The sequence below is a fragment of the Abrus precatorius genome, unplaced genomic scaffold (genome assembly GCF_003935025.1).
Source record: "Abrus precatorius isolate BTA unplaced genomic scaffold, Abrus_2018 Scaffold3, whole genome shotgun sequence".
Lineage (NCBI taxonomy): Eukaryota > Viridiplantae > Streptophyta > Magnoliopsida > Fabales > Fabaceae > Abrus > Abrus precatorius.
In genome coordinates, this window is record NW_020874373.1 from 26,660,039 (window position 1) to 26,683,920 (window position 23,882).

At 35.4% G+C, this 23,882-nt stretch overlaps 1 protein-coding gene across 2 annotated transcripts; it reads right to left on the reverse strand.

Moving 5' to 3' along the window:
* Positions 1 to 206: 206 nt before the first annotated feature.
* LOC113863933 (E3 ubiquitin-protein ligase PRT6) lies at positions 207 to 23,882 on the reverse strand. 2 transcript variants are annotated; one of them, XM_027497725.1, is made up of 20 exons: positions 23,547 to 23,882; positions 22,205 to 23,278; positions 20,824 to 21,986; positions 20,603 to 20,743; positions 16,860 to 17,103; positions 16,064 to 16,783; positions 15,527 to 15,715; positions 14,711 to 15,387; positions 12,829 to 12,880; positions 12,076 to 12,715; positions 11,335 to 11,543; positions 10,709 to 11,250; positions 10,522 to 10,626; positions 9,978 to 10,044; positions 9,699 to 9,776; positions 2,498 to 2,566; positions 2,300 to 2,407; positions 2,080 to 2,203; positions 358 to 935; positions 207 to 303 (listed from the first exon to the last, which is right to left on the reverse strand). In XM_027497725.1, exons 1-17 carry the CDS (start codon positions 23,616 to 23,618, stop codon positions 2,333 to 2,335), a joined length of 6,117 nt encoding a protein of 2,038 aa, XP_027353526.1. In that variant the 5' UTR covers positions 23,619 to 23,882; the 3' UTR covers positions 207 to 303; positions 358 to 935; positions 2,080 to 2,203; positions 2,300 to 2,332. The 2 variants fall into 2 exon arrangements, with proteins under 2 accessions (XP_027353526.1, XP_027353527.1); XM_027497726.1 differs by lacking the exons at positions 207 to 303; positions 358 to 935; positions 2,080 to 2,203 and having other exon boundaries at positions 2,328 to 2,407; positions 9,707 to 9,776.

Below are 23,882 nucleotides of genomic sequence, written 5' to 3' on the forward strand. Positions count from 1 at the left end.
TTGTTGAGTGATAATAGTTAAAAAAAAGTAAAATCTTAAACTTCTACATTGACAAAAAAAAAAAAAAAAACTTCTCTGTGGAAAGAAATAGGAATATAAGTATATTTTTAACAAATATCAAGAATTAAGATTGTACGTTGATGTTTATCATTATGTACACTTTCTATTACTGTATTCTGAACAGATGAATCTAATTCAATTTCAATATTAACAAAAATTTATAATTTCATTTGCAGGGTGGTTCTTTCCTGATATAAATGTGCAATTCCACATACTTGTACGAAGCTCAAACTGAACCCTTTCCTTGGAACATTCACCTACTCACAGTAAGGGCATTCCAACAATGGCCAGATAAACTTACCATGTAGTATTACATTCCATTACAATCGATTATCCCTTTTTAATTCACCAAAATATGATAATATTATCATAAGCCATCACACTTGAGAATGAAAACAGATCCCAAATTTTACTGGTCTACTAGCATCGTTCCTCAAATATGCTAAAGGAAAAAAAATGTTGACTGTGAAATCAGTGTGTGTGTATATATATACCTTGTATACAATATGCCCATTATAATTTTCTGTTTTCCCCAACCTGGGCAGAGGAGATGGCCCAACCAAACACCCAACTTAAAAGAGAGGGAGAGATAAAGAACTAACTTGATTGTATTTTCAGACATCCTAAACCACTAATGAGTAAGGATAAGCTCAGAAACTCCACAAACTATACCTCGAAGTAATTGCTCCCCTCACTAGTATGATGACATATGTACACCTGTGCACCTACTTCATCGGAGACTTACTTTATGGTAAGCATGGAGCAGAAGAAACTTGCAGCTATGTTAGCATCAGGGAAATCTGTACAGCCATGGCCAGCAGGTAGAGTCTCCCACCTGAGCCGCAAGTTTAAAATCTTTTTTGCAGCAACCGTTACTGAAGTGTGAAAATAGACAAACCTTCGTAAGCATAAATTTATACAGTTCACAAAATATTATAGTACTAAATAAAAAGTTTAAAATAGAAAAAATAATGAAAAAGGTGCAATGAAGTGAGGGCTAAATAGAAGGAATTCATGTTTTTATTCAAATGTAGTACAGTTGGAAAATTTATTTACAGGAAAATTAAAAGTTTTGAATAAAATAAAACTGGCTGGACTTTAATAAACTTGTTGCAGACCTAATATTTGTGTGAAGATATAAAGGACCAAGTTCAGAGTGCATATTGCACTCAAACCAAATAAAACAGAGAATTGGTCTTGGGATGCAGAATTACATTATTCATTTTTTCAAATAAAAAGTTGATCTGCACGTGTCATATTTGAAGGAGATAGCTCCGGGCCAACAAATCTGAAGCTAATCTTATTCCGTGCTGTTGGCCAGAAGCACCAAACAAAAATATTTGACCATAGAAACTTCCAAATGGATTGGTTCAGAGGAATTATTTCACTATTTGGGAAGTTAGAAACTGAAAATGGGATTTAAAAGAAAACACATCCGAAGTGTACAGATCAAGATTCATCTAATAGAGTTGGCAGAGAAGAGACTGAATTCAAGTAGAATTACATGCGAATGTACATCCATAACTTCATCACTATAATTTTTATTCAAGTAGCATAACTCCTTTGTCATTAAAATTTTTACTATTGAAGAAATATCATTTTACTTGAGGAGTGGGAACTGGAGTGGAAAGGAAAATTTAATGGGGGAAAATTATGCAAAGTAATTAGTGACAAGGAGAAGTTTCAAAACCAAATCACTTCACTATAATGATAAAAGTGTCAAAAGTCATGACCAAAACTAAAACAAACCAGAGATCTAAAATGATTAAAACCTTGAGAGATGAATTTCCATAGAAATATGGATCATTGGGTTAGCATTCCATCTTTCCTGATCTAAATCATACAGACTTTGAATTACTTGGTGCCCTAAAATTCTTAATTATTGGAGCTATAATTACCAAGATTTGAAAAGTTAAATAAAAGGTCGGGTAATCCAATTATCCAAGATGGAAACATCCTTCTAATTGTAATAATGAGATTGAAATTGATTGAAGAAAAATTCAATTATAGCATGCACACCTGAATGAGCTGTACATTTTGAGCATAAGACACCATATTTGATTAATAGGAGGAGTGTATAACATGATATAATAGCATATCTAGAACCAATTCCACCCTCCAGAGATCTGTCCAGTAAAAAATTCTGCATGCACAAGGTGACCAACTGAAAGCTTAAGCAGACAACAAAGAAGGACAAGAAAGCAAAGAAGATATGCTAATTCTAATTCAAATGCCAGACCTTATCACTATGAGTAAACATGTAGAATTTGAACTAAACCAGGAAGAAGGAACCAATAGTAGTCTGACCAAGAACCTTGGAACTCCGGTCCAGTCCATGAGAAGCAACCTAAGCAGATAAATAGCCATTGTGTAAAATGTAAAGTGATTTAAGAAAATTGAAACAAAGATAAGAAGTAAAGATAGAATATTTCCTTACCATATACGTTAAAGCAGCATAGCGTTCCTCATTCAGGTAAAGTGGCTTGCCTCGATTCATTTCATAATCCTGAAGTAAAGAACATTACAAATAAGAGAGAGTTGAATTTCTAACTTCAGTTACATATCAAGTGCCTAAATCCTGACAGCTTAAATAGAATTCCAAAACAAGCAATCATGAATGCAAAGGAATCATTTACTTTGCTGAAATTATAGTTATTTGATTGGAAAAAAAAAAAAAAAAGAGGAGAAAGATCTGAATAATTGATATTATTATGATATTAAGATGTTTTCAGTCACTAACATAATACTATTTATGCCAATAATCACTAGCATAATACTAGGAAATCATTTACCAAGCTGAGATTATAGGTATTGATAACAAAAAAGAGAAGAGACAGCTGAATATTTGATATTATTATAACAGGATATAAGATGTGTTTAATCAATAACATAATACTATTTATGCCAATACCTAGGTCAAATACTAGCATAACACAACTAGAATTAGCACAGTTCAATTAAACAATGAGAATCATAATAGTCTAATAAAATTTTATTCTCATTCTCTGAATGACAGCCAACAAATTAAATCGAGACAGAAAATAAACGAGGTTTATAATTTTCATCCCCCATTTCCAGCCCTTTAAAAGATGACATGAAGCCAAAGGACCCCTGGCAGGGTTCAAATTAAATGACTTTGAATCTCGATAGACTATATCCACTGTAGCATAGAACAAATTCCAGCAATGTTACCAGATGAAATAGAGAACACCTACATTTGGTAAACTGTCCACTTGGAGATCTAATCTAACTCTGAAAAATCACAATCTAAACAGAAATGCAGGATGGGCTGGAGGTGGATCAACTGCTGGATCCAATCCCAAAGAAACCTTCTACATGAAAGGTATATTCCAGGAGGGTTGTTAAGTAGTTAGTTGCCATGTTGACATCAGAGTAGTCAACAGCGAGCTATAGTGGCGCTATTGCAGTGGAGTGGAGTGGAGCAGAGCAGCTCCCTGATGTGAAAGCAAATAGCGTTGTGGTTTTGTGTAGCAGGAATAGCACTGTGAATCGCAACCACTATCTTATGTAGTGAGAAATTCATGTTTACCCTCCCTTTCTGAATGTTAAAAGGCTTTTACAGGGGGAAATCCTGGAATTTTGCCCCCTTTTACATTGCTGTTTTTCTGTGGGTACAGCTTGAATGACTCGAACCCTAGGTGCTCCATTCTGTATCTCTGATAGCTTTTGCTTTGTCCCATGCACTGTGCAGTGGCCAACATCATTTTCCAGCCAAAATCTGGTGCGAGACATCATTTCCGGCCAAGTTCCAGTTGTCTTCTTCATTTCCAGCAAAACCCTCTCATTTCTGACATGACCTATCCACATTAGGGGCTGTTTTCCGGCCAAATTCTGGCTCTTTTTTTGTTATTTCCATCTAAGCTTCACATGTTTTCCGGCGATACCATCTGCATTAGAGCCTTTCTAGACCACCCTGTTTTCTGTTTTTTCTCTGTTCTATTTTTCCTCTTTGAACCCCGCCAAATGATCCAAATTTGAATGTTTGAAAAAGAAGCAATGGTTACTCCCCCAATCCATCACAGGGAACTACACAAAACCTTAACTTTGTTTGTATTTCAGTTTCTTCTTGTGCATTGGTTAAGCAAACATAAAATACTTGGATACAGGTTGGCAATGAAATAAGTTAAAATACATTAACAATAGAAAGGCTGTTACTTGTGACTTTTGTCGCAAAACTACTACCGGCAGTATTCCCATGTGAAGAGAGATGTTGATAGTTGTACAATGATTCCTAAAGAAGTGAAAAAAATACTAATAGCAGCTCATGCAAAGAAGAAAATTGAGACACATGCACACTTAATTGAGCATGAAGAAAATGATGATGAGGAGGAAGTGGTACAAGAAATTGACTATTTGTAGTGGAAAAAGACTTGCAGCTGCAACCTCAAGTGCAGCTGCAACCTCAAGTGCAGCATCAACTTAACTCAATGCAACCACCAAAATATCCAGAAATGTCAAGGGCCCCATGGATTTATTATTGTTCAAGAGTCCAGAAACAAGCATCAAACTAGGATAGACAAAAAGACAAACAAGTATGAAATAAGCTTGTGACAACGAAGCAAGAACAATTCATGCTACATGGAATTGTTTTCAATGTTGAGCATGATGCTACATGTCATTATCTCAATCCTCCATTTTTTTGTGGCAATCCGAAAATTGAAAATGATCCTGAAGTGACGGAGGACTTGTATAAATGTATCAAGAGACTGTCTACAAGTGAAGAAGATGTAGACAATGCTTTACATGAGTTTTTAATTTATATAAGAGATGGAGACCTCTTTGTTTTGAAAGGAGCAATAAGACAAAAGACAACAATGACTCTTGGTAAAATATTAACTCAATTTTATCATGATATAATTACGTAGATAACAATGCTAATAAGTTGTTGCATAACTTACAGCTGAATGGTGGAAGAACTATGGACCAAATGCCACATTTACAAAACATTGTCATTAAAATATTGAGTTTAACTTGTAATTCTTCTGGATGTGAGCAGAATTAGAATACTTTTGAGCACATGAATAAATATCAAACAACTTCAATTTAAGGTATTTGGTCTAATAATAGTGGAATTGTGAAATTAATATCTTATTATTATAAAACAAATTCATTCTAAAAAAAAAAAAGCAGACTTCAGCATCAAATGTTACAAGATTTAGTTTTCATTAAATATAACCAAGCTCTTAAACAATGTTTTCAATGTTGTGATATGGTGAATCTCATTCTCTTAAAAGATATTGATGATAGTAATGAGTGGTTGCTATGAGCAAAGGGTAGAGATGATGAAGGTGTTGTAAATGAATTGGTGTTTAACGATGATAACTTGACTTGGAGTGCTGTTAGCAATGCAGTTGGGGCTAGTGAGTCTCTAACCTACACTAGGAGGTGAGCAAGATCATCAAACAAGATAATTGTAATTGCTTCTTCCTCTACATCTAAAGGAAAAGGGAAGGATATTGCACAAGAGGAAGAAGAATGTGACAATAAGGACGCCGAAGAACAAGAGGAGGTGAGAGGTTTATAAAGGTGGCGATGAGAGTGAAAATGAAGAGATGCTAGATCTTGCATATAAAGATGATTCCTATGAAAAATTGTATTTAAATATTTAGTGGTTCTAAACTTTCTAAGCATTAGAAACTTAAACTTGCTTGGTTCCTTGATTTTGTTGTTATTAACATATTAACATTTGACGTGTTCTTAAACTTTCACTTTTGATCATTAATTACCCATGTTTTTAATTTGGGTATTAATTTTTTTTCTTTTTCAGCATATATATAGATGTAGTATTAGGTGTATTTCAAGTCTTTAAAATAGCGGTCATCCTACTATCCACTATCCCACTAAAACAATTTTGTGGTTGACTGCTCCATGCCACTATTTGGGATTGACTACTTTGTGTTGGCCAAGTATGTTGGGCTAGTACCAAGTTAATAGGTAAGTGTGACACAAAAAAGGGGGGGAAGGGGGTCATTATAAGGTAGTTTTTGACATAGCTCTTCTCCTTTGAGGAGCCATTAGCTTTGGAGTAACCTTCCTCTTTTTTTCCAAGTGCCTTGAGCTTGTTCAAGTCATAGGGTTTTTTAAGTATAGAGAGGAAATGAAAAGAAAAAAAAAAATATTGAACACACTCCCTCAAGCTAAAGCTCACTAACCTTTGTGCTTGTCACAATTAAATCCTAATAAATATAATATGGGCTCCACCAATCATGGCTGAAATATTCATTGTTTTGGGATTGAAGATCAGTAGAGTAAGAGCCATAGCATGTCGAATTGAAGAATGATGGGACCACTAGGGGTGGATCCATTTTAAATCCAATTATATGGATTGGATTTTAAACCAATCTACTATACTTTCTCCAAAACTGGTTTAAAACTGGTTTTGGTTTAAAACAAATTTTAAATCCGATAAAATATATTACAAATATTTTTATATAATTATTAATTGTTATATTAAAAAACAGTTAAATTTTATAATAATTAATATAAAATTATATTTACATATATTTTAATCTATTAATAATATATTTTTTTTATCTTCATATTGTATTAAACTAATAAATATTTGCATATATTCTACTTTGCATCTCCACCACATAAACTAATTATATTAATTAGATTTTAAACTAATCTATTTTATTTATTTCAAAACTGGTTTAATTAGTTTTAAATTTTGAATTTGATTTAAAGCATGTTTTAAATTTGGTTTTTGTTGAAACCAATATTAAATTTAATGTTTTATGTTAAGTTAATTTTAAATCTAGTTTTAAGTTAAAATAGTTTTAAATCCAGTTTTAAATTTAATTTTTAAGGTAAAACTGATTTTCAATAAATTTGTAAATTTTGTTTTTAAGCTAAAACTAATTTGTTATACTGCACCATTGCATTAAATTAGTGTTTTCAAGATTTTATTAATCTTTATAAATTATATTATACTTAATACAAGCTTTTATAAAATATTTATTATTTTTAATTTATTTTTAATAAACAGAGTTGATGATGAAAATTTAAATTAAAACCTATAAAAATAAAAACTAATAATATTATATAGTAATAAAAATATTGTTATAATATTCTAAAAAATTAAAAAAATAAATTTAACTATAAGAATAATAATAGTAATTAATATAAAAATATCTGTTGTATTTCTGTATCTTTAATATAATAATTATATTTAAAAAAGATTATTTTAAATATTTAATCTTAATTATAAGAATGAAGGTTAATAAAAAAATATTAGTTGTAAAACATAGAGATAAAGAAATTTTGTAGATAGGGCGCAAGTCTAATATGAGCCAAGGCATGAAGTAGTGTCTTCATACTCTATAGATTTGAATGAATATAGAAAATTCTGGCTTTAGAAAGTGGATTTAAAACTATAAACCAATTACACAAATATAATGAATCAAAGTGCAACTAGCTTTTTAAAATCAGTTTAAAATTAATTATGGATTGGACTTGCATAACTGGATTTTTTGTCCAGCTCAAGGGACCATAGCATCTAGGATTTTGAAAACCAATGGTCAGATCACATTAGGAACAAACAGCTATTGGTCAGTGAGGTTGGCTCAAGACCTGCAACCGACAGAGTGAAAGTGGATTGGGAGAAGGGTGGAAGTGCAAGGTTGAAACAGCATAGACTAGTCAAAACAGTGCCAGACGCACTGCCACATTGTGGTAAACAGCAATGGCATGATTGGGAATGACTATGGAATAATTGTGTGCAAGCATGGATGAGGACAAAACCAGTGGAGTTGTGCGGGCTTGGACAAATCCACTGGTGGTTGGCAAGCCTGAACTAGGTTGACAGTTGCCAGAAAACCTGAGATAGTGGCTGAAACAATGTGCAAGAAAGCCCAAAAGTGGCATGTGACAAAACTGAAATAGGGTCATGGACAGTGGCAATCCTAGCAGAAACAGTGGTGATGGTGATGAGGAAAAGGGAGGAACCAGCAGGGAGAGACACTTAATGGTACAAGAATTGGGGCCAGATCACGTGGGACAAATCTGAACTTACCAGAATGGACAAGACTGGACAGGAAAATTCATAGCTGTAGGATTCAGATTTTAGGGACCCTAGCAATGGAAGTAGCGGTGCTTGGATGGACAAATTGGAAGTAGGGATGCTGGATCTGAAACAGTCCATTTTGTAATTGTAAGAGATTAGTAAATTGGTTGGGAAAAGAAGTGTGACCAAGCCAGACAGTATTAATCCTAGTGGGGGGCAACTATCCTTGACCTCCCAAGCATCAGCCTCCACCAGAATTAGTGAACAATGAAACTGAAGAGTATAGTATGTTTACCAAGAAGATGAAGATGGAACATTTGAAGGTCATAAACCAGTAGGGTGGATCGTGAGAACCAGACCTATTTTGAGGTCCAGCACACTTCCAAAGAAGAGAAAATGAAACTGGCCCAGGTTGAGCAAGGAAGGACACACCCCTTGGTTGAACCACTTGAGATATACAGAGGATCACCTCACTTGGGAGCTGAAACAAAAGAGGTGGTGAAGTTATGGGCAGAGGAAAAAAATTGGCTGATTTGAAACAACCGGGCAACATTAAGGTGTATATTGAATCATTTGAATTCCTATTCACTGGTGAGATAGTTGATGGAGAAGCAATACCTTAAGATGGGGGGTTCTAGATCCTGAAAAATGCAACCCATGACCGGGGTATCAGGTGATGAGATTGGTGCAAGAAATTCAGGCAGAAAACCAAAGTTCGATCATAATCCTTGTCCTCAAGGCATATTGTAATATACTCACAGAACACATTGCAGGAATAGCATCATAACTTTAGTTTTATCACCATCATAAATGTTGCACTCCAGTAACTTGCAAACAAAATTCTATCATGCTGCTTTTTACTCCTACCAACTTTAACAATTTTGATGGTGACAGAGAAAACAAAAATAAGACTATGTAATAGTATTGGACAATAGTGGAACAAAGATCACAACTTAGGCTTGAGATTGTTGTTTAAAACTTCCCATATGCTGGAACTCCCTAAATATATAATTTTCATTCAAAGCTGCTAATACAAATCCACAAACAAAAATTGAGGAATAGTATTAGAGAAAGATAAAGAATGAATCTATTATTGGTGAAGGAAATCAGAATAGAAAAGAGGAGACAATTTTCCCTTCCAATGGCTTTAGAACAGTCTGGTCTTTAACAACACAACCTGAAAGGAAGCCATTCCTAATAGGAAGTTTCTAGCTGTCTTGATGAGGGCAAGACTCAAATATGGAAAAAGGAAATGGCACAGCTGAGTGCTAGAATCTTAGTCGATGGAAGTTAGATTCACTAATTCACAATGAATATTCGTTCAATTGAAATATCATAACTGTCAAACTCTTTGTTCCCTTTCTATAACTGAGTCTCTATTCCCCAAAGCTAACAATTCGGAATGAAGCTCCTTTGCACCACCATCCTACCATTTTAGGTAAGCTCCAAGATTTACTGTTATAACCACCTAACCTAACTAATTCTACCACTGCTCTATAACTAATGTCTAATAATATTTCTTCCTGGGTCCTCGGTTCTATCAGCCTCTTAGGGAAAGAAAGAGGATAATGTTGTTATGTATCTTAAATAAAGCTGCTAAAGGGAAACTTACCTCCTCACCAAAAGCATCTAAGTATGGAGAAGGCCAAGGGGCCTGACGAGCAGATCTCTGTAGCAGGATGGTTGTTCTCTGTCAGTACAAACACAATTCATTATTCCTTTAGTAACCAAGCAAATAAGCAACTAATTAATTAATAAAGAATAAGGAAGAGGGGGCAGGACAAGATAGCTCAGAAAGGAGATCCAAAGGGCTAGATGAAAAAAACCATAGAGCAAGACATCCTAAGTGAACTAGTGATTCAAAACACAAGTTCAAGAAAGAACATGATACCCTAATCAACAGAAACACTCCAGTACCAGCTCCGCAGGTTACTGCATGGGTTTGGCATCCCCTTTCCCTTAAAATGTAAAAAAATAAATAAATTCAAATTCACATGATAACAAATGAATAAGTATAATTAAAATGGAAGTAACCTCATGCTTGACAATGATTCAGTTCTCAAAAATCCCTTTACCATGATATTTAAATGTAGTTTAGAGGATAAGGTAGAACTTCAAAAAACATAATAAAGTTTAAATAAAACTTCCAAGTCTGGCATGGTCAAGGGAACAAATCAGCAAAAGGTGAAAAATAAATTTTTAGGTTTAGAAACTCATGTTAGATGCTCAAGTTAAAGATGTTGCAGCTACCAATCATCTTGAGAAAGTAAATTCAGTTGAATCTGAATCCAAGGAAAAAATTAAAATTTTGCTTGTCATCATTGAATTACGAGTTTGAAACTAGAGAATCAGGGATGAAACTTTAAATGCTTAAAATGCAATTGAAATAAAAGCATGAAGTGTAAAACCAATGATAAAATTGGCAGAAAAAGAACCTGCAGCATGATTTCCGACTTGGGGAGCACAATTTACCACACAGCAGGCACAATGCAGGCTCATCCAGAGGTGATTTGCATTCAGGACAGCACTGTTTGATACACCTGCTTATGTATAGATATTGTAATAATAATAAGTAATGCTGTACCTTACATAACACACGTAAAGAATAACAATTGAAAGTACCTCTGCAAAATATCCTGATAAACATTTGGCAATCTCATCAACTCAAATGGAACTGCAGGTGTTACATGAATATTATGGTGAACTTTCCGTGATTCAAATTCCTTGCAAAAATGATGACACCAAATAGAGACTGTAGATCTTGAAAGTTCATCCTTGAGAACCACTTCAAGAGCCGGGATTTTGAACATATTCTCAAGTTCTTGAATTTTAGTGACCTCAAACAGCTCAATATTGGTCCTGTCCATTGTGTCCTTTGGGGCATTCCATGATCTATCCAATACTTTTTCCTCATTACAGAATGGTGCTGGGATAGAAGAATAGAGTATCTTCCACAACAATGCACATCTTCGTAAGTAAGGAAAAGTAAACCTCCGAATTGCATCTTCAATATCAACATTAGGGTCAAAATAGTTTGATACAAAGTACTGTTGGGCACATCCAGATTCACCCATAACTTTATATATGTCAGTAATCAGACAATCTGAAAATGCTGAGTCCCTTGATGATTTATCCGAAGATTTATCATAATACAAAATTATAGCCTGTATCCAAAGGAAATTGATTAAGAAATACACACTTGACCAGAGAACACATCATGTAATTAAGTTGGAAGCATGGTGACCAACCTGGGTTACAGCTACTATATAGAAAAGATGCACTAGGGATAACAAGGATTCTTCACATGACAAAAATGGGTGTGGTAGACAAAAGAGAACCCACATCAATGTTGAGAAAGGGTCATGGGCAAGTACAGGATCTGAAGCCTGACTCCAAAAGCATATGTTGGTGTTTGACAGGTCCATTTCAATATGCTTTAAGATGGATAACATATCACCTGTGAATATGTAGCAGTTACAAAATGGTACATCATTAGCAGATAAAAACTCTTAGGTAGCATCGAGGAGAATAAATTCAAGTAAATTTCAGGCTTGCAGATTGCAGATAATGCACACCAATAAATGGATTATAACAATTATTAGCATAAGTAATTAAATTAGGTGTTCAAATGCAAAAGAAGCCCCCAATTAGCTTCAACAGGAATTATCAATTTATGCTTACAATGAAACAGAATTTTGTAAATTCATATCAAAAGTAAATTAAGCTGAGAGCCTTTTAATTTTTACACACCAGTGGAAAAACAACTTTGAAGCCTAACAAATTTCCAACAAGAAAAAAAATTATCCTATAAATCAATAAATATATTGCAACCTGTTTGACAGCAAAAATCATGAGGTGATAATCTACAACTTCCAATTTGAAAAGCTAATATTCACATTTAACAGAAAAATGGTAGAAATTAAATAATATTAAATAATTTTACCATTTTGTGAAGCAATAGAAAACAGAACTAAGAACAATAATTATACCTCTCCCAGACATGTCATTCTTTGCATAATTCAGGGAAACCCCAGAGCAAATTGATTCTGCAAAGAGTTGAACACCAGTGAACCTTTGCAGTACATGAAGAGAATTCTTACTTCGTATCTTTTGAACAAGTTTCAGCAACAGGGATAATATAAAGCCACTTGAAGACTTGAGTTCTTCATACAAGGCAGTAAGAGTAAAGTTAGGGGTAAAAGTAGTCTTTCCACAACGTGCAGCTATCTCCATTGACATCAAGGAGTACTTGAGCGTGTCCCACATTAGCATTGACTGGTTTAGTCTAGCAACTCTTGATAACTTTTCTTGTTTACAAGGGAAATACAGTTTAGAAAGCACCCGTGAGAAGTTTTCCAAATTTGGTCTAGTTCTATCAATGTGATGCAAAGGAATAGCTTTCAGGAATTTATCTTTCCCAACTGCACTTGCAGCAGATTGCAAGAGCTTTAAGGCTTGCTGGAAGCGAAGTGAATAACTCATTTCATTTGTTTCAGTTAAGGGGGCTGCAGAATTTATTGAACCAGTTCTCAAGACCATAGACTGCATAAAAGGCTTCTGTAGTTCTCCAGGTACAGTTGGCAAGACACAATTAACAAGTCGGCGGCACACTGGGCAGAGAAACTCTCCCTTGATAAGAATAAAAAGTCAAAAAGGAAAAGAGTGATAAGAGTATTGCAAAATAATAACAAATTTTCATCAGCCCATACAAAATGAAAAAAGATATTAGAAAAGACCTAAACCTGATCTGGGTCAACAATATGTCCTCCTTCAAAAACAATTCTTCTGACAGATCTGTGCAGTCAAAATAACAAAATAATAATTACTCCATTACATAAAAACTTAACAATCTATTCAGTCAAAATAACAAAATAATAACCATTTGTGTTCTGTGTATGTGTCATTAGATTTATCAGATTCAATTTGATTGACAAAATCAATTAATCATGTGTATGAATAGTGACAAAACTTAATCTCCATTCTTTTATACATAGAAGTTTACAATGCGGGGAGGCTCTCCCATTCCAAGGCTGCAAACTGCTAATCTCTGTGAGGACTTACAGTGACATAACACATAGCCTACCAAGAAGGGATCCTAGGAAAAGAGAAATAGATTACACAGATTGGAGGATAACAGATCCTCCATAAAAAATGAAAATACAAACAAATGAAAACACAAGCAATAATGAAGCTATCCAGTGGTCCCAGTTCCTAAATATATCTGTATGGGAAACCCCTCTAAAAAGAACATCACCTTTACACCAACTAGAAGCCAAATGCATTATCTTATCCCAAGAAAGCTGCTCTCAATCAAAGAATTCCAAAAGATTTGAGAATTTTGGTTGTATCATATGCAACAAGGTGTGGCATTGACAACACCTTTCCACAAAAACTAGGCTTTTTTATTTATACCATATCAGTGAAACCAGTCTTCAAAAACTGGTCCATGGACATAGGTCGAACTCCAAAAATGCCCGTTAAATTTAAATGATTTAAAGATCAGATTTTTTCCTCAATTCCTCCTCTAAATTATGTTTGGAAACAAAGCAATACTTCCATGACATGGTTGTTAAAATCAAGTTTTGACTTGCATCCCTTCCTATAAAATCGCAAGTTCTGGCACGTGTTCATGAGTTTGGGTTAGCAATTAACGTTTCCACACACTCCTTCAAAATGACATCGTTAACTAGTTTCTCCCTTCTTTTTTGCACTGCTGCTTCTGCAATCTAACCCACTAGACTCGAGTTCTATGCAGCTTACTTCATTTCCTGCATTGATCTTGACACTAGGGGGAGTTCACAGTTAGGATTAGAACAATTTGTAGGTAAAAAGTCATCCAATCTAATCACAAAAACAAAGATTTGCATTGGAATTGGTTGATCTCTATCATGAACCATCCCAAAAGCTTGCACTGTTAGGTGAAGACACATGAATGGGGTATTATATCATATTTTTAACAGACCCCCTCACCTGAGTCCTTTGGGCTTGACATGTGGATAATGCACAAACTCACCTACTTTCTACTGAAATTAAATTATTTTATTACAAGAATGTGAGGTAGCAATGTTGATCTCTAGACCACTTGATCATAGAGACTCTAATGTCATATTAAAAATGGACTGTACCTAACTCAACTGTTAAAACTAGCTCAAGGTAGAAAATTACCCAAGCTATATTATGGCCATATTTCTAACTGATATGGAATACCTTAACACACTATCTCATGCCCAAGACTAGATATTTGAAGCAAAAAAATTTGTAGGACTAAACATATGCTGGTGGCCCAACATTAAGACTAGATAGGCTTTCATATAATATTAGAAAGGGACTAAGCCTTATTCAACCTCAAAAACAAACTCAAGGGCGCAGACACATTAGTGGTTTTATATTATGTTTCTAATAATCTTAAAAGGAGCAGCGGGACATATATGCAGAGTTAAAACTAAAAAATTAAAAATGCTAGACATTCAGGAATAAGGGCCCTCACCTAGTGGGATAAGGCTTGGATATTGTTATTGTTATTGTTGTTCTTGTATTCAGGAACAAGGGCGACTAGGAAAGGCATGCAAAGATCATAAACATAAAACATAAAAAGCTATGCAAATGATTCTAAATAAAACATACCTTTCTTTTAATGAAGACAAATATCGGTCAAGACACCCCTGATGTACTGCATGCCCACATGAAGAAACATGAACTCCATCACAATCTGTAGGGCCAAATCCATCATATGCTGGATGTTGTGATGATGATTCTACAGAAGCATTCTCACCGCACGCATTTTCAGAATCCGAAGAATTTTCTGACATCTCTCTCACAAGATCAGCTGTATATTTCCCAAACAAATCGGATCCAGTATCTATTATAATATTTGAACTCCCCCCAGTAGTAGAGTCCTCATTCATAAAATTTGAAGACAGCAGAAGATCACGCATTTCATCACAAATGGAGATGTACATATCCTGTTCTAAAGTCTCAAAGGTATATGGTGTCGTTTCTTTTTCACCATAATATGTGTCTGGGAGCTGAAAATTTCCCAATACAGGGAACTGATTCTTGACATATCGCAGAAAAGTATTAACTTCCCCAGGTTTTCCACGAGAAGTTAATTCATTGGCAGCCTTCTGAACTAATTGAGTTAGGTGGGCAGATGGAGTTGATCCTGAACTAACTGAAATCTTCTTCATAGCCAGTTTATCTGTCTCCTTGGTGTTAAGGAAAGGTGTGTGTTCTTTATCTGATTGACAAAGTTGGGCCCATGATGCAGGACCCCTGTCAACGGAACTCACAAGCCTAGATTTCTTGTACACGAAAAAAAAATTGCATGAATTAGGCTGGGGGATAAAATATGTATGATTGAATAAAATTTAAAAATTGCAATGCAACAAACTAGAACCTTTGCTTGATATAACTAACAGCAGGTATGCTAATGCCATATACCTGAAGAAGAATAAAAAATGCAATGGGATGTTTTGAATTGTGGTCATGACAAAGAGAGCAAACAACTTGTTTAGATTCTTCAGCATCTTGCTCAGTATCCAATTCACCTTCATTACCAAGTTGAGAGCCATCATCAACATTGGAATCAATGCTGGCCAAAAATTTAGTCTGCTGCGCTCTCATCTTTTCCTGCATTAGAAACAAAGTAAACAAGACACAGATTAAAATGGAAGACAAACAAATTGGCACAAAAGAACAGATCAAGGCATCCTGATGAAATAGTATATAAACATGCTCAATTGAGAATATTTGCAAAATTGCAACCAAATGCCTTCCTCAGCGTGTAAATTACACACCTGGCAGATATTGAAAGCATATGTATTTCAAAATATTCTAGAATTTAAATATTCTGGTAATTCACGCCGTGTCTCAGATTTGTCTTGCAAATTACGATAAAATCATGCAACGGATTGCAAACAGAGTATAACATTTCTTTAATATCAGAGACTATATTATAATAAAAACACAATAGCCTACCATTATTGCAGCCTGCCTCTCTCGAGCTTTTGCCTTGCGTTTTTCACTATCAGAAGCTGACAGTAAGACACTTGAGTCTTTACTTGGAACGCATTCAGAAATATGACTGACCACTTCAGGGGCAAGATTTTGCAACTTAGTCATGCATCTGTCATCAATCTCAGCAAATTTCTTCAGTAAGCTTTCAATTAGAGTAGATAGACTACAACCACCTGCTTCTACAAAGTTGTCTACATTTTCCTTTCTGTGCATTTCCATCAACAAAACAAGAAGTGACAACAAGCTTTGTTCACCAACACCACAAAATGAACTCTCAATTATTTCTCCAGAGAAGGCTATTATGGGAAGTTGCAATACATCATCACACATATTCTCACTAGATTCTTTCTGCTGAAAACAGATATCTAATGATAATGATAGCAAATGAAGTGCAGGCAGAAGAACAATATCAGGAGCACGAGAATCAGCTGATTTAAATGTAAAAACAGCATAAAACAGTACTGCACGGATAATATGAAGAACAACTTTGCAAGTGGCTATCCTGGCTATCCCCTTCAGAGGAGGATGAATTTTGGTCCATTGCGGCAGCTGGGTGGTTTGTGCAGAGACACTACAGAAGCGTAAATATCTTTCTTCAGCAACTTGTAAATCCTTTGAATTCCAACGTGGATGATACAAATCCAATTCTTCCCAAAAACGCCGTCGCAGAGAATACATACCCTAACATAACATAAAAATCTAGGTAAATAAAAGGTAACAAAATAAAGTAATAAATTTCTTCAAGAGATGATAAAACCTGATTAAAGCCAGATGGATTAGAATAAACAGCAACTCGATCCAAGATGTCTTGAAGCTGATCAAACTTGGAGAGATCGCGAGGAAGAGACTTCACTAATTGACTATGAGTTGCATCTCCAATGGACAATTTATAAATCAGTTCTCTTTTCAAACTTTCAGCAGTAGTTAGCCCACAAAATCGTCGTTCTTTTACTATCTGAATAATAAGAATAAGCATTTCCTGGACTAAAACAGGTTCATATCTGAAAATAAGAAAGCATTTATTATTAAACAAAGTAGAGTAGCAACCCTTGGTAGAGCCAAAAAAAAAAAAAAAAAAACTTGCATCAAAGTGAAATGCAAATCAGCAGAAGTCCATGTTTCCATAAGTAAAGTAAAAATTGACGTTCAGCAATGGCCAAGAAACAAAATCAGGTAAGATGGACAATTTTGTAATCGTTGGACAGTTTTAATATGGTATAGATTACATATTAAAGATCAAAATATTGACAAGAAAACATGGAAGGAGTGGTACATGAGCACAGGTGCACTACATAGGATATCCTGATTTGACTCTGATATAAGAAACAAGCAAAACTTTAAAATTTGTTGGATCAAGTGTTCAATTCTTGCTTCTCTCATTCGTCATGATTAAAATCAAATTACAAGACTATGTAGAGTGGGCTTGTCCGTTGTCCATACTTCAAGCCCTAAAGGCTCGTGTTAAGGGGAATGTCCAAGTTATGATGGGTGGTACCCAACAACATAAGCCTTTAAGAGAGTTGGTCCTTCACAATTTTAAATAATCAAGTGAGCAAAGGCAAATGATTGAATTGGTTGTGATTGTAAATGCAAAAACATGATTTTGTTACTCGAAGTTATATATCTTTGCAATTTTAAATGACTATAAATTCAAAGTCACCAGGATATTAGGTGTACAAATCATTTAAATAATTACAAGACCATAGTTATCAATCTTGGATAGCAGTGCATAGCGGACAACCCTCAAAATGCTATAGCAGGATAGCATACTGCATGACGACCGCTATTTAATTTTTTTTATATGGATATACAATATATACCATATGCAGATAATTAGAAGACACAACAGAGAACATAACAGAGGCAGCACTGCAGAATCAAAGAATAGAGAGAGGAAAGAAAGTGGATTTTGACAAAGAAGTCATCAGACATGGGTGGCTCCGCTGTACTGGAGAAAGTTGCGAAGCAGAACAAAGACAAAGATGAGAGAAGGGAGAGTTGAACAAAGAAGGGGAGAAGAAAACATGGAAAAAAAAAACTGGGGTTAGGTCATGCATGTCTAGTTAGTGAAGCACACTAAAAACAAAATGGAGATGGAGATGGAGATGGAGATGAGAGAAAGGAGCATCAAATAGAGAAGGGGAAAAGAAAAACGGATCAGGTCAATGTATTCCAAAATTGGAAAAAAGGCTATTTTACCCTTAAAAAAACTTAAAATAGGGTCATTTTTAAGGACAAAACAGGAAAGTCAGCCTGTTTTTAAGCTAGCTCATAAGGTGAGAATTTCTTAAGCTTTTATTAAACCATATCTATAGTCAATGTGAGACTTTAACACACACTCACGATCAAGATTGGATATCTACAACAACATTAACAACAACATTAACAACAACTAAACCATATCTCAGGTGAGGTCAACTACATGAATTACACAATGCCATTGAGCTCAATCAAAAACCAAATTTTCAAAAATCTAGTTAATCATAAGGTTTCTTTTAATAACTTCGTCTAAAGTTCTTTTGGGTCTTTCTCAAACCCCTTTTACCCAACTAAAAGTCATGCAATTCACTCTTCTTACTAGCATCTCCAAAGGTCTTCTCTGCACATAATCAAAGGGCTTTTCTTTTTTAAAATATAACACTAGATAAGCAGTGAGATCAAGTAAGTAGCACTCGGAAAGCTTGCGGGACTAGGTAAGTTGCACTAGGAAATCCACAAGGCCAGATCAATTGCATTGGAATAATTGGTGGAGCCAAATTTTTTTTTTTTTTAGTCAAGAGTGGCCCAATATTGGATCGAAAATTAACTTTGATACCATATTAGAAAACTTGAACCTAACTCTCTCTTAAGAGTTGACTCGTAGAAGAACTACCCAAACCCTTATAAAGAGTATTATGTCTTTATTCCTAGCTAATGTACAACATCTCAACACACACCCCTCGCATCCAAGACTAGACATCTAGTGCGTGACATTTGTAGGATTGGACATTTGCAGGTGGCCCAACAGAAAATTGGACATATGTGGGTAGTCCAAAATTCAAATTATATAGACTTTGATAACATGTTAGAAAACTAGAACTTAACTCAACCTCAAAAACTAACTCGTAAGGTGAGGATTGTTTTAACTTTATAAGCTCTTATTTAGCCATATCTAAAGCAAATGTGGGACTTCAACAGAACATGAATTCACAAGACAAATCAGTACCAGAAAAAATGATAAGACATCCAAAAGAGGTGGGGAGAGAGAAATGGAACAAGAAAGTTCTGACATTTCTCTCCAACCACACACCCCAAATCACTACATACCATGGTAGTTGAAATTGAAAGTCAATTCATGCATTCGATCTTACAATCTTTGCCACGGTTGGTTATCCCAATTTTAGTTGTAATTCATTTTTAGCTAAATCGGTAGGATCATCAAGTGAAAATTGTAGGATCGGCAAGAGCGTGCCATCCCACATTATTTCTTGTTGGGTTGTTGACCCATTGGTTTCACATAAACCCAAAAATCCATGGGTGACTCATATATGTACATGTATATGTGTATATAGCTACGATCCATAGACACAAGATTGATCAATCCGAACGTTAAATCATCTTATATCATTTTCATGATCATATATATCAAATTTCACATAATTTAAACACTTGTATGTTGTCCAAAAGTTGATACTCACTTATATTTTAAAAACATATTACACGTAAAAAATAAAGTAATGTAGTGAAGTACCTATTATGTTTGTTTTTGAATAAAAATTTACAAAATTGATCTATTTAATAAGAACCTTCAAACCAATGGTTAAATTGGTCAATCTTGCATTTTCTGAAAAGTTATTAAAAGGTATAAGTATTCAAGTTTGACACCGAGTATCAGCAGATCATGACTGTATACATACATGAATTTTGTAGGATGTTACAATTACACAATTTACAAACACGACCCCAATTCCCAATCATGACTAAAATCTTGATTTTGATTACCATGCTACATACCCCAAGCATAACATTAACAAACCTTTCATTCTATACCAAACGCATCTGAAATGATACAAGACAAATTGCTCCGAATTCAATAAACAAGTCCAGTTTTACACAAAAATGCTAAGAAGTATGCAAATAATGAATGATGACAATGACTAGGAATATATAGGAAACTGTTTTGGAACTATCATTTAAAGCAGCTTTTAACAGAGAAATTTATAAAATGATGATATGTTAGATGAGATCAACAAGATAAAATGCATCTCATAAAGCAGCAATCGTAAATTCATGAGAGCATTTGTACATGTAGAGTTATTAATAAAAGAACTACAAAACAATAATGAAGTGACTAGACAGGCAGCTAATGCTTCACAACAAAAATATGGTCAACCCAAAAACAATTATATCCTTCAAGAACATGTATGCAATCCCATTAACTTCCTATCATACTGCACATTTAAGCATTCCAAAATAACAAATATGCATTAAAGGTTTGCTTCATTGCAGGAGAGGACATACTCGCTAGAACATTCAAGACTTAGAGATAAGTAGTTTGACAGACCAAAGCGCTCTAGAATTCGATTGACATATAGATCTTCTGGAGCTAGTGCAGCGCAACACTGAAGAAGAAATAGATCAAGCTCCAGACCTTGTTCAGACCTGTTCAAGTAAAGAACTGATATAGCATAATGTAATGGATGACTTAAATGCTATACAATAATAATACAGAGTTTACATACCAGCGTACTGATCTATACCATTCACAAGATAGTAAAGCAGCATCTCCATTTTTACGCCACATTCCAGCGTGGACTTCAGCACAAAAGACCCTAATTCGCAATGGATGCTCCATTATAAAGGCAGAGAAACCATATGGATGGCTTCCCCGTAAAGCTTGTTCAAAGAAGTCATTGTAGCTTGTTGATAATGAATTGGCAGAAGCATGAGTCACATCTAACATTTCAGCTTCACAAAAATATCCTTTCATTGCCTTTTGTAAGAGCATGGAAAGCAATCTATGTAACGGAATGTGTACAGATATATCTTGTGAACTAACATCATAGACTATCTCTGGCCAATCGGCCAATGATAGAAAACGTAGGCCATCTGATTCCAAAGGAAAATCTTCTTCCAGTGCACTATCATCACAAGTCGAACGAACACAGTTATTTTCTGAATCAGTTTCACTATTTTCAGAGCACTGCTTACCATGATCATCACTTGACCTTGCAAGCCTACCAAATGTATATTTACCTCTTCCAAACTTAGATATTGTTCGTCTAAATGCTGAAAAATTTCCATCACAGACAGTACCACTGTTTGGAGATGGCATGTTAGGAAGTACTCCCTGGGTATTCTCAACTCTCAACCAATTCTCAATAGCCCTTAAACACTCATATATCAACCAAGTGACAGAACGTGGAAGAGGCAGCTCAGAAGAGGCCTCAGATTTTATGTCAAGAACCTTAGAAGCAAAGGCACTATTCCTACTGGTCACATTACATGCAGAGCTTTCCTGGGATAGCCGCCCAACCTTTGCAAGTCTTAGATTATCTCCATCATCTGTTTCATTCTTATTTGAGCTCCAAACAATTTCACCGTTCATCTCCCCCTTGCTAGGATCAGAAAATGCCCCATCCACCAATAGAGAGTGAATATTGGCAATAGAGTGCCCTAAAACAAAAGATAAATGGAAATTCTCATTCTCTTCTTCTATATGTTGACCTGTTTCTCGCTTTTGCGGGTTCATCCCTTGCACAAAGGACAGAAGTTTCATCCAAGTTCTTGAGATATCTTGCTGGTCATTGGTTACATATTTAGGCACTATCACATGGCTCATAACAAATCGAATATCTTCAACAACACGTATTGTTGTCTCATACAAATTTACCCACTTGGAAACCTACAAAAGGTGTCCTATATTTATTTAACGAAACATCATGAAAGAAGATTAAAAACATGATTATGAGAAGTATAGCTACATTTCCTTAATAGAAAAATATTAACCAACTTTGCAACTAGAACTTCAACTTAAAATTATTTAAAAGGATAAGATTCAAACAGACTAATTATTCTGGCACATCTTGACATTATATCTACCAAAATGCAATAGCTCATTACCTGTAACCGTCCATCTTCAGCACAAGAAATGAAAATATTTTCAAGGCATCCCAACAGCATGGTTAGTAGATTGATTTCCTTCACAAGACGTGGCGTAAGAGTGGGTACTGTAAGTATCTGCACAGAGAATGTTGATAGTAGTGGGTACGTCTTTAAAGGAAGGTCACTGCACTCTTTTGTGGCCTCATTTACAACACTTGGATAGTAAGTGAGAAAAACTTTAGCAAAATCATACTTAAAGTTAGGTTCTCCCAACAATTTCAGGAGTAGCTCATGGAGTTTCTTTACAACAATATCAGCTAAAAACCTCTCAGCTCTCACCAGGATGTTCACTAAACCAGAAGAAGAAAACAATAGCCTTGCAACAAAACTGAGCAAACTCTCACTATGCTTGCAAAATTCTAAAAGCATATCAACCACAGCAAAAGTAAGCTCATTTGCTGCCTTCTTTCTTCCATTATTGGAATCACTCGCCAATGTTAGTTTGTCTTTCCAACAATTGAAAAGAGAACTAAGCACAGGAGCAACAGAGTTTGCAAATTCCTCCGGAAGTGGTTGTATCTGCTCAGCACCCTTATGCATTGAGCAGAACCCCTCACGCTTCCATGCTGTCACATCCCCACAATCACAACAACCGCCACCTGTGTATATAACATAGTAATCATGACCCTTGTGATCCCCATTCTCAAAACAAGGAACACAGATTGCACAAGTCGGGTCATGCTCACATGTCCTACACCTGTAAGCTATATCAGTGTTGCCCCAAACAGCCCCACAGACACCCCTCTGCCCGACAGACATCTTGGAAAGGCTTCTCAGAGCATTGCCTGGGTCACCCTCAAACATCAACCACTGCAACCACACCATGCTCTCATGGAAACTCTTCTTCATGTTCCCTCCCGACGTCAACTTCTTAGAGCCCAATTTAGATTCCTGCAATGCTTCTACCAATTCCAAATCGGTAGGCAATATAACAGACACCAGCTCAGGTAACAACCCCCTCTTTTCTTTTACAAAAGCAACCAAACCAGGCTGGTCAAGCTGCTCCTCAGGAACGCCAAATTGAGCAAGCCTCTGCAAACCGTGCCAAAACCACACATCAAACACGCAATTCAATGTTCGTAAAAACAATTCAAACCGTAAAACTCCAAATTCAATACTGAATTCATAAACAAAAAATTCACCGAACCCCAAAAGGGGGAAACAATTCAAAACATCTAAACCAACCAATATAGATCCTAATTCTCTAGCCAAATGCAAATTGAATTAAACAGTGATCGAGTCACGGAGTGTGTGAATTTCCATAATAAGGGATAAGAATCGGAAAAACAGTGATTGTTACCCGAATGATTCGATCTCGAGGATTGAGGGGGTGGGAATCGGAAGGTGAATCGATTTCCATGTTATCGGCCATGAGGGAGCGCCAAAACCGAACGAGGCAACAGCACAAGGAGCGAGGATCGAACCCTGAACCTTCACTCCCCAGGTTTGATTCTTTTCAGTTTAGTGACTTTGCGACGAAACAATAACGGAACAGAGAGAGCGACAACGCGCGCCTTTGCAAACCCTAATTGGAATTTCGAAAAGCCCCAAATTCTGCTGTGAAATCCAATCCCATAGCGAGCGATGATGAAGATGCTGGATGCAGCTACTACACTTAAAAACACTCTTTTCTCGT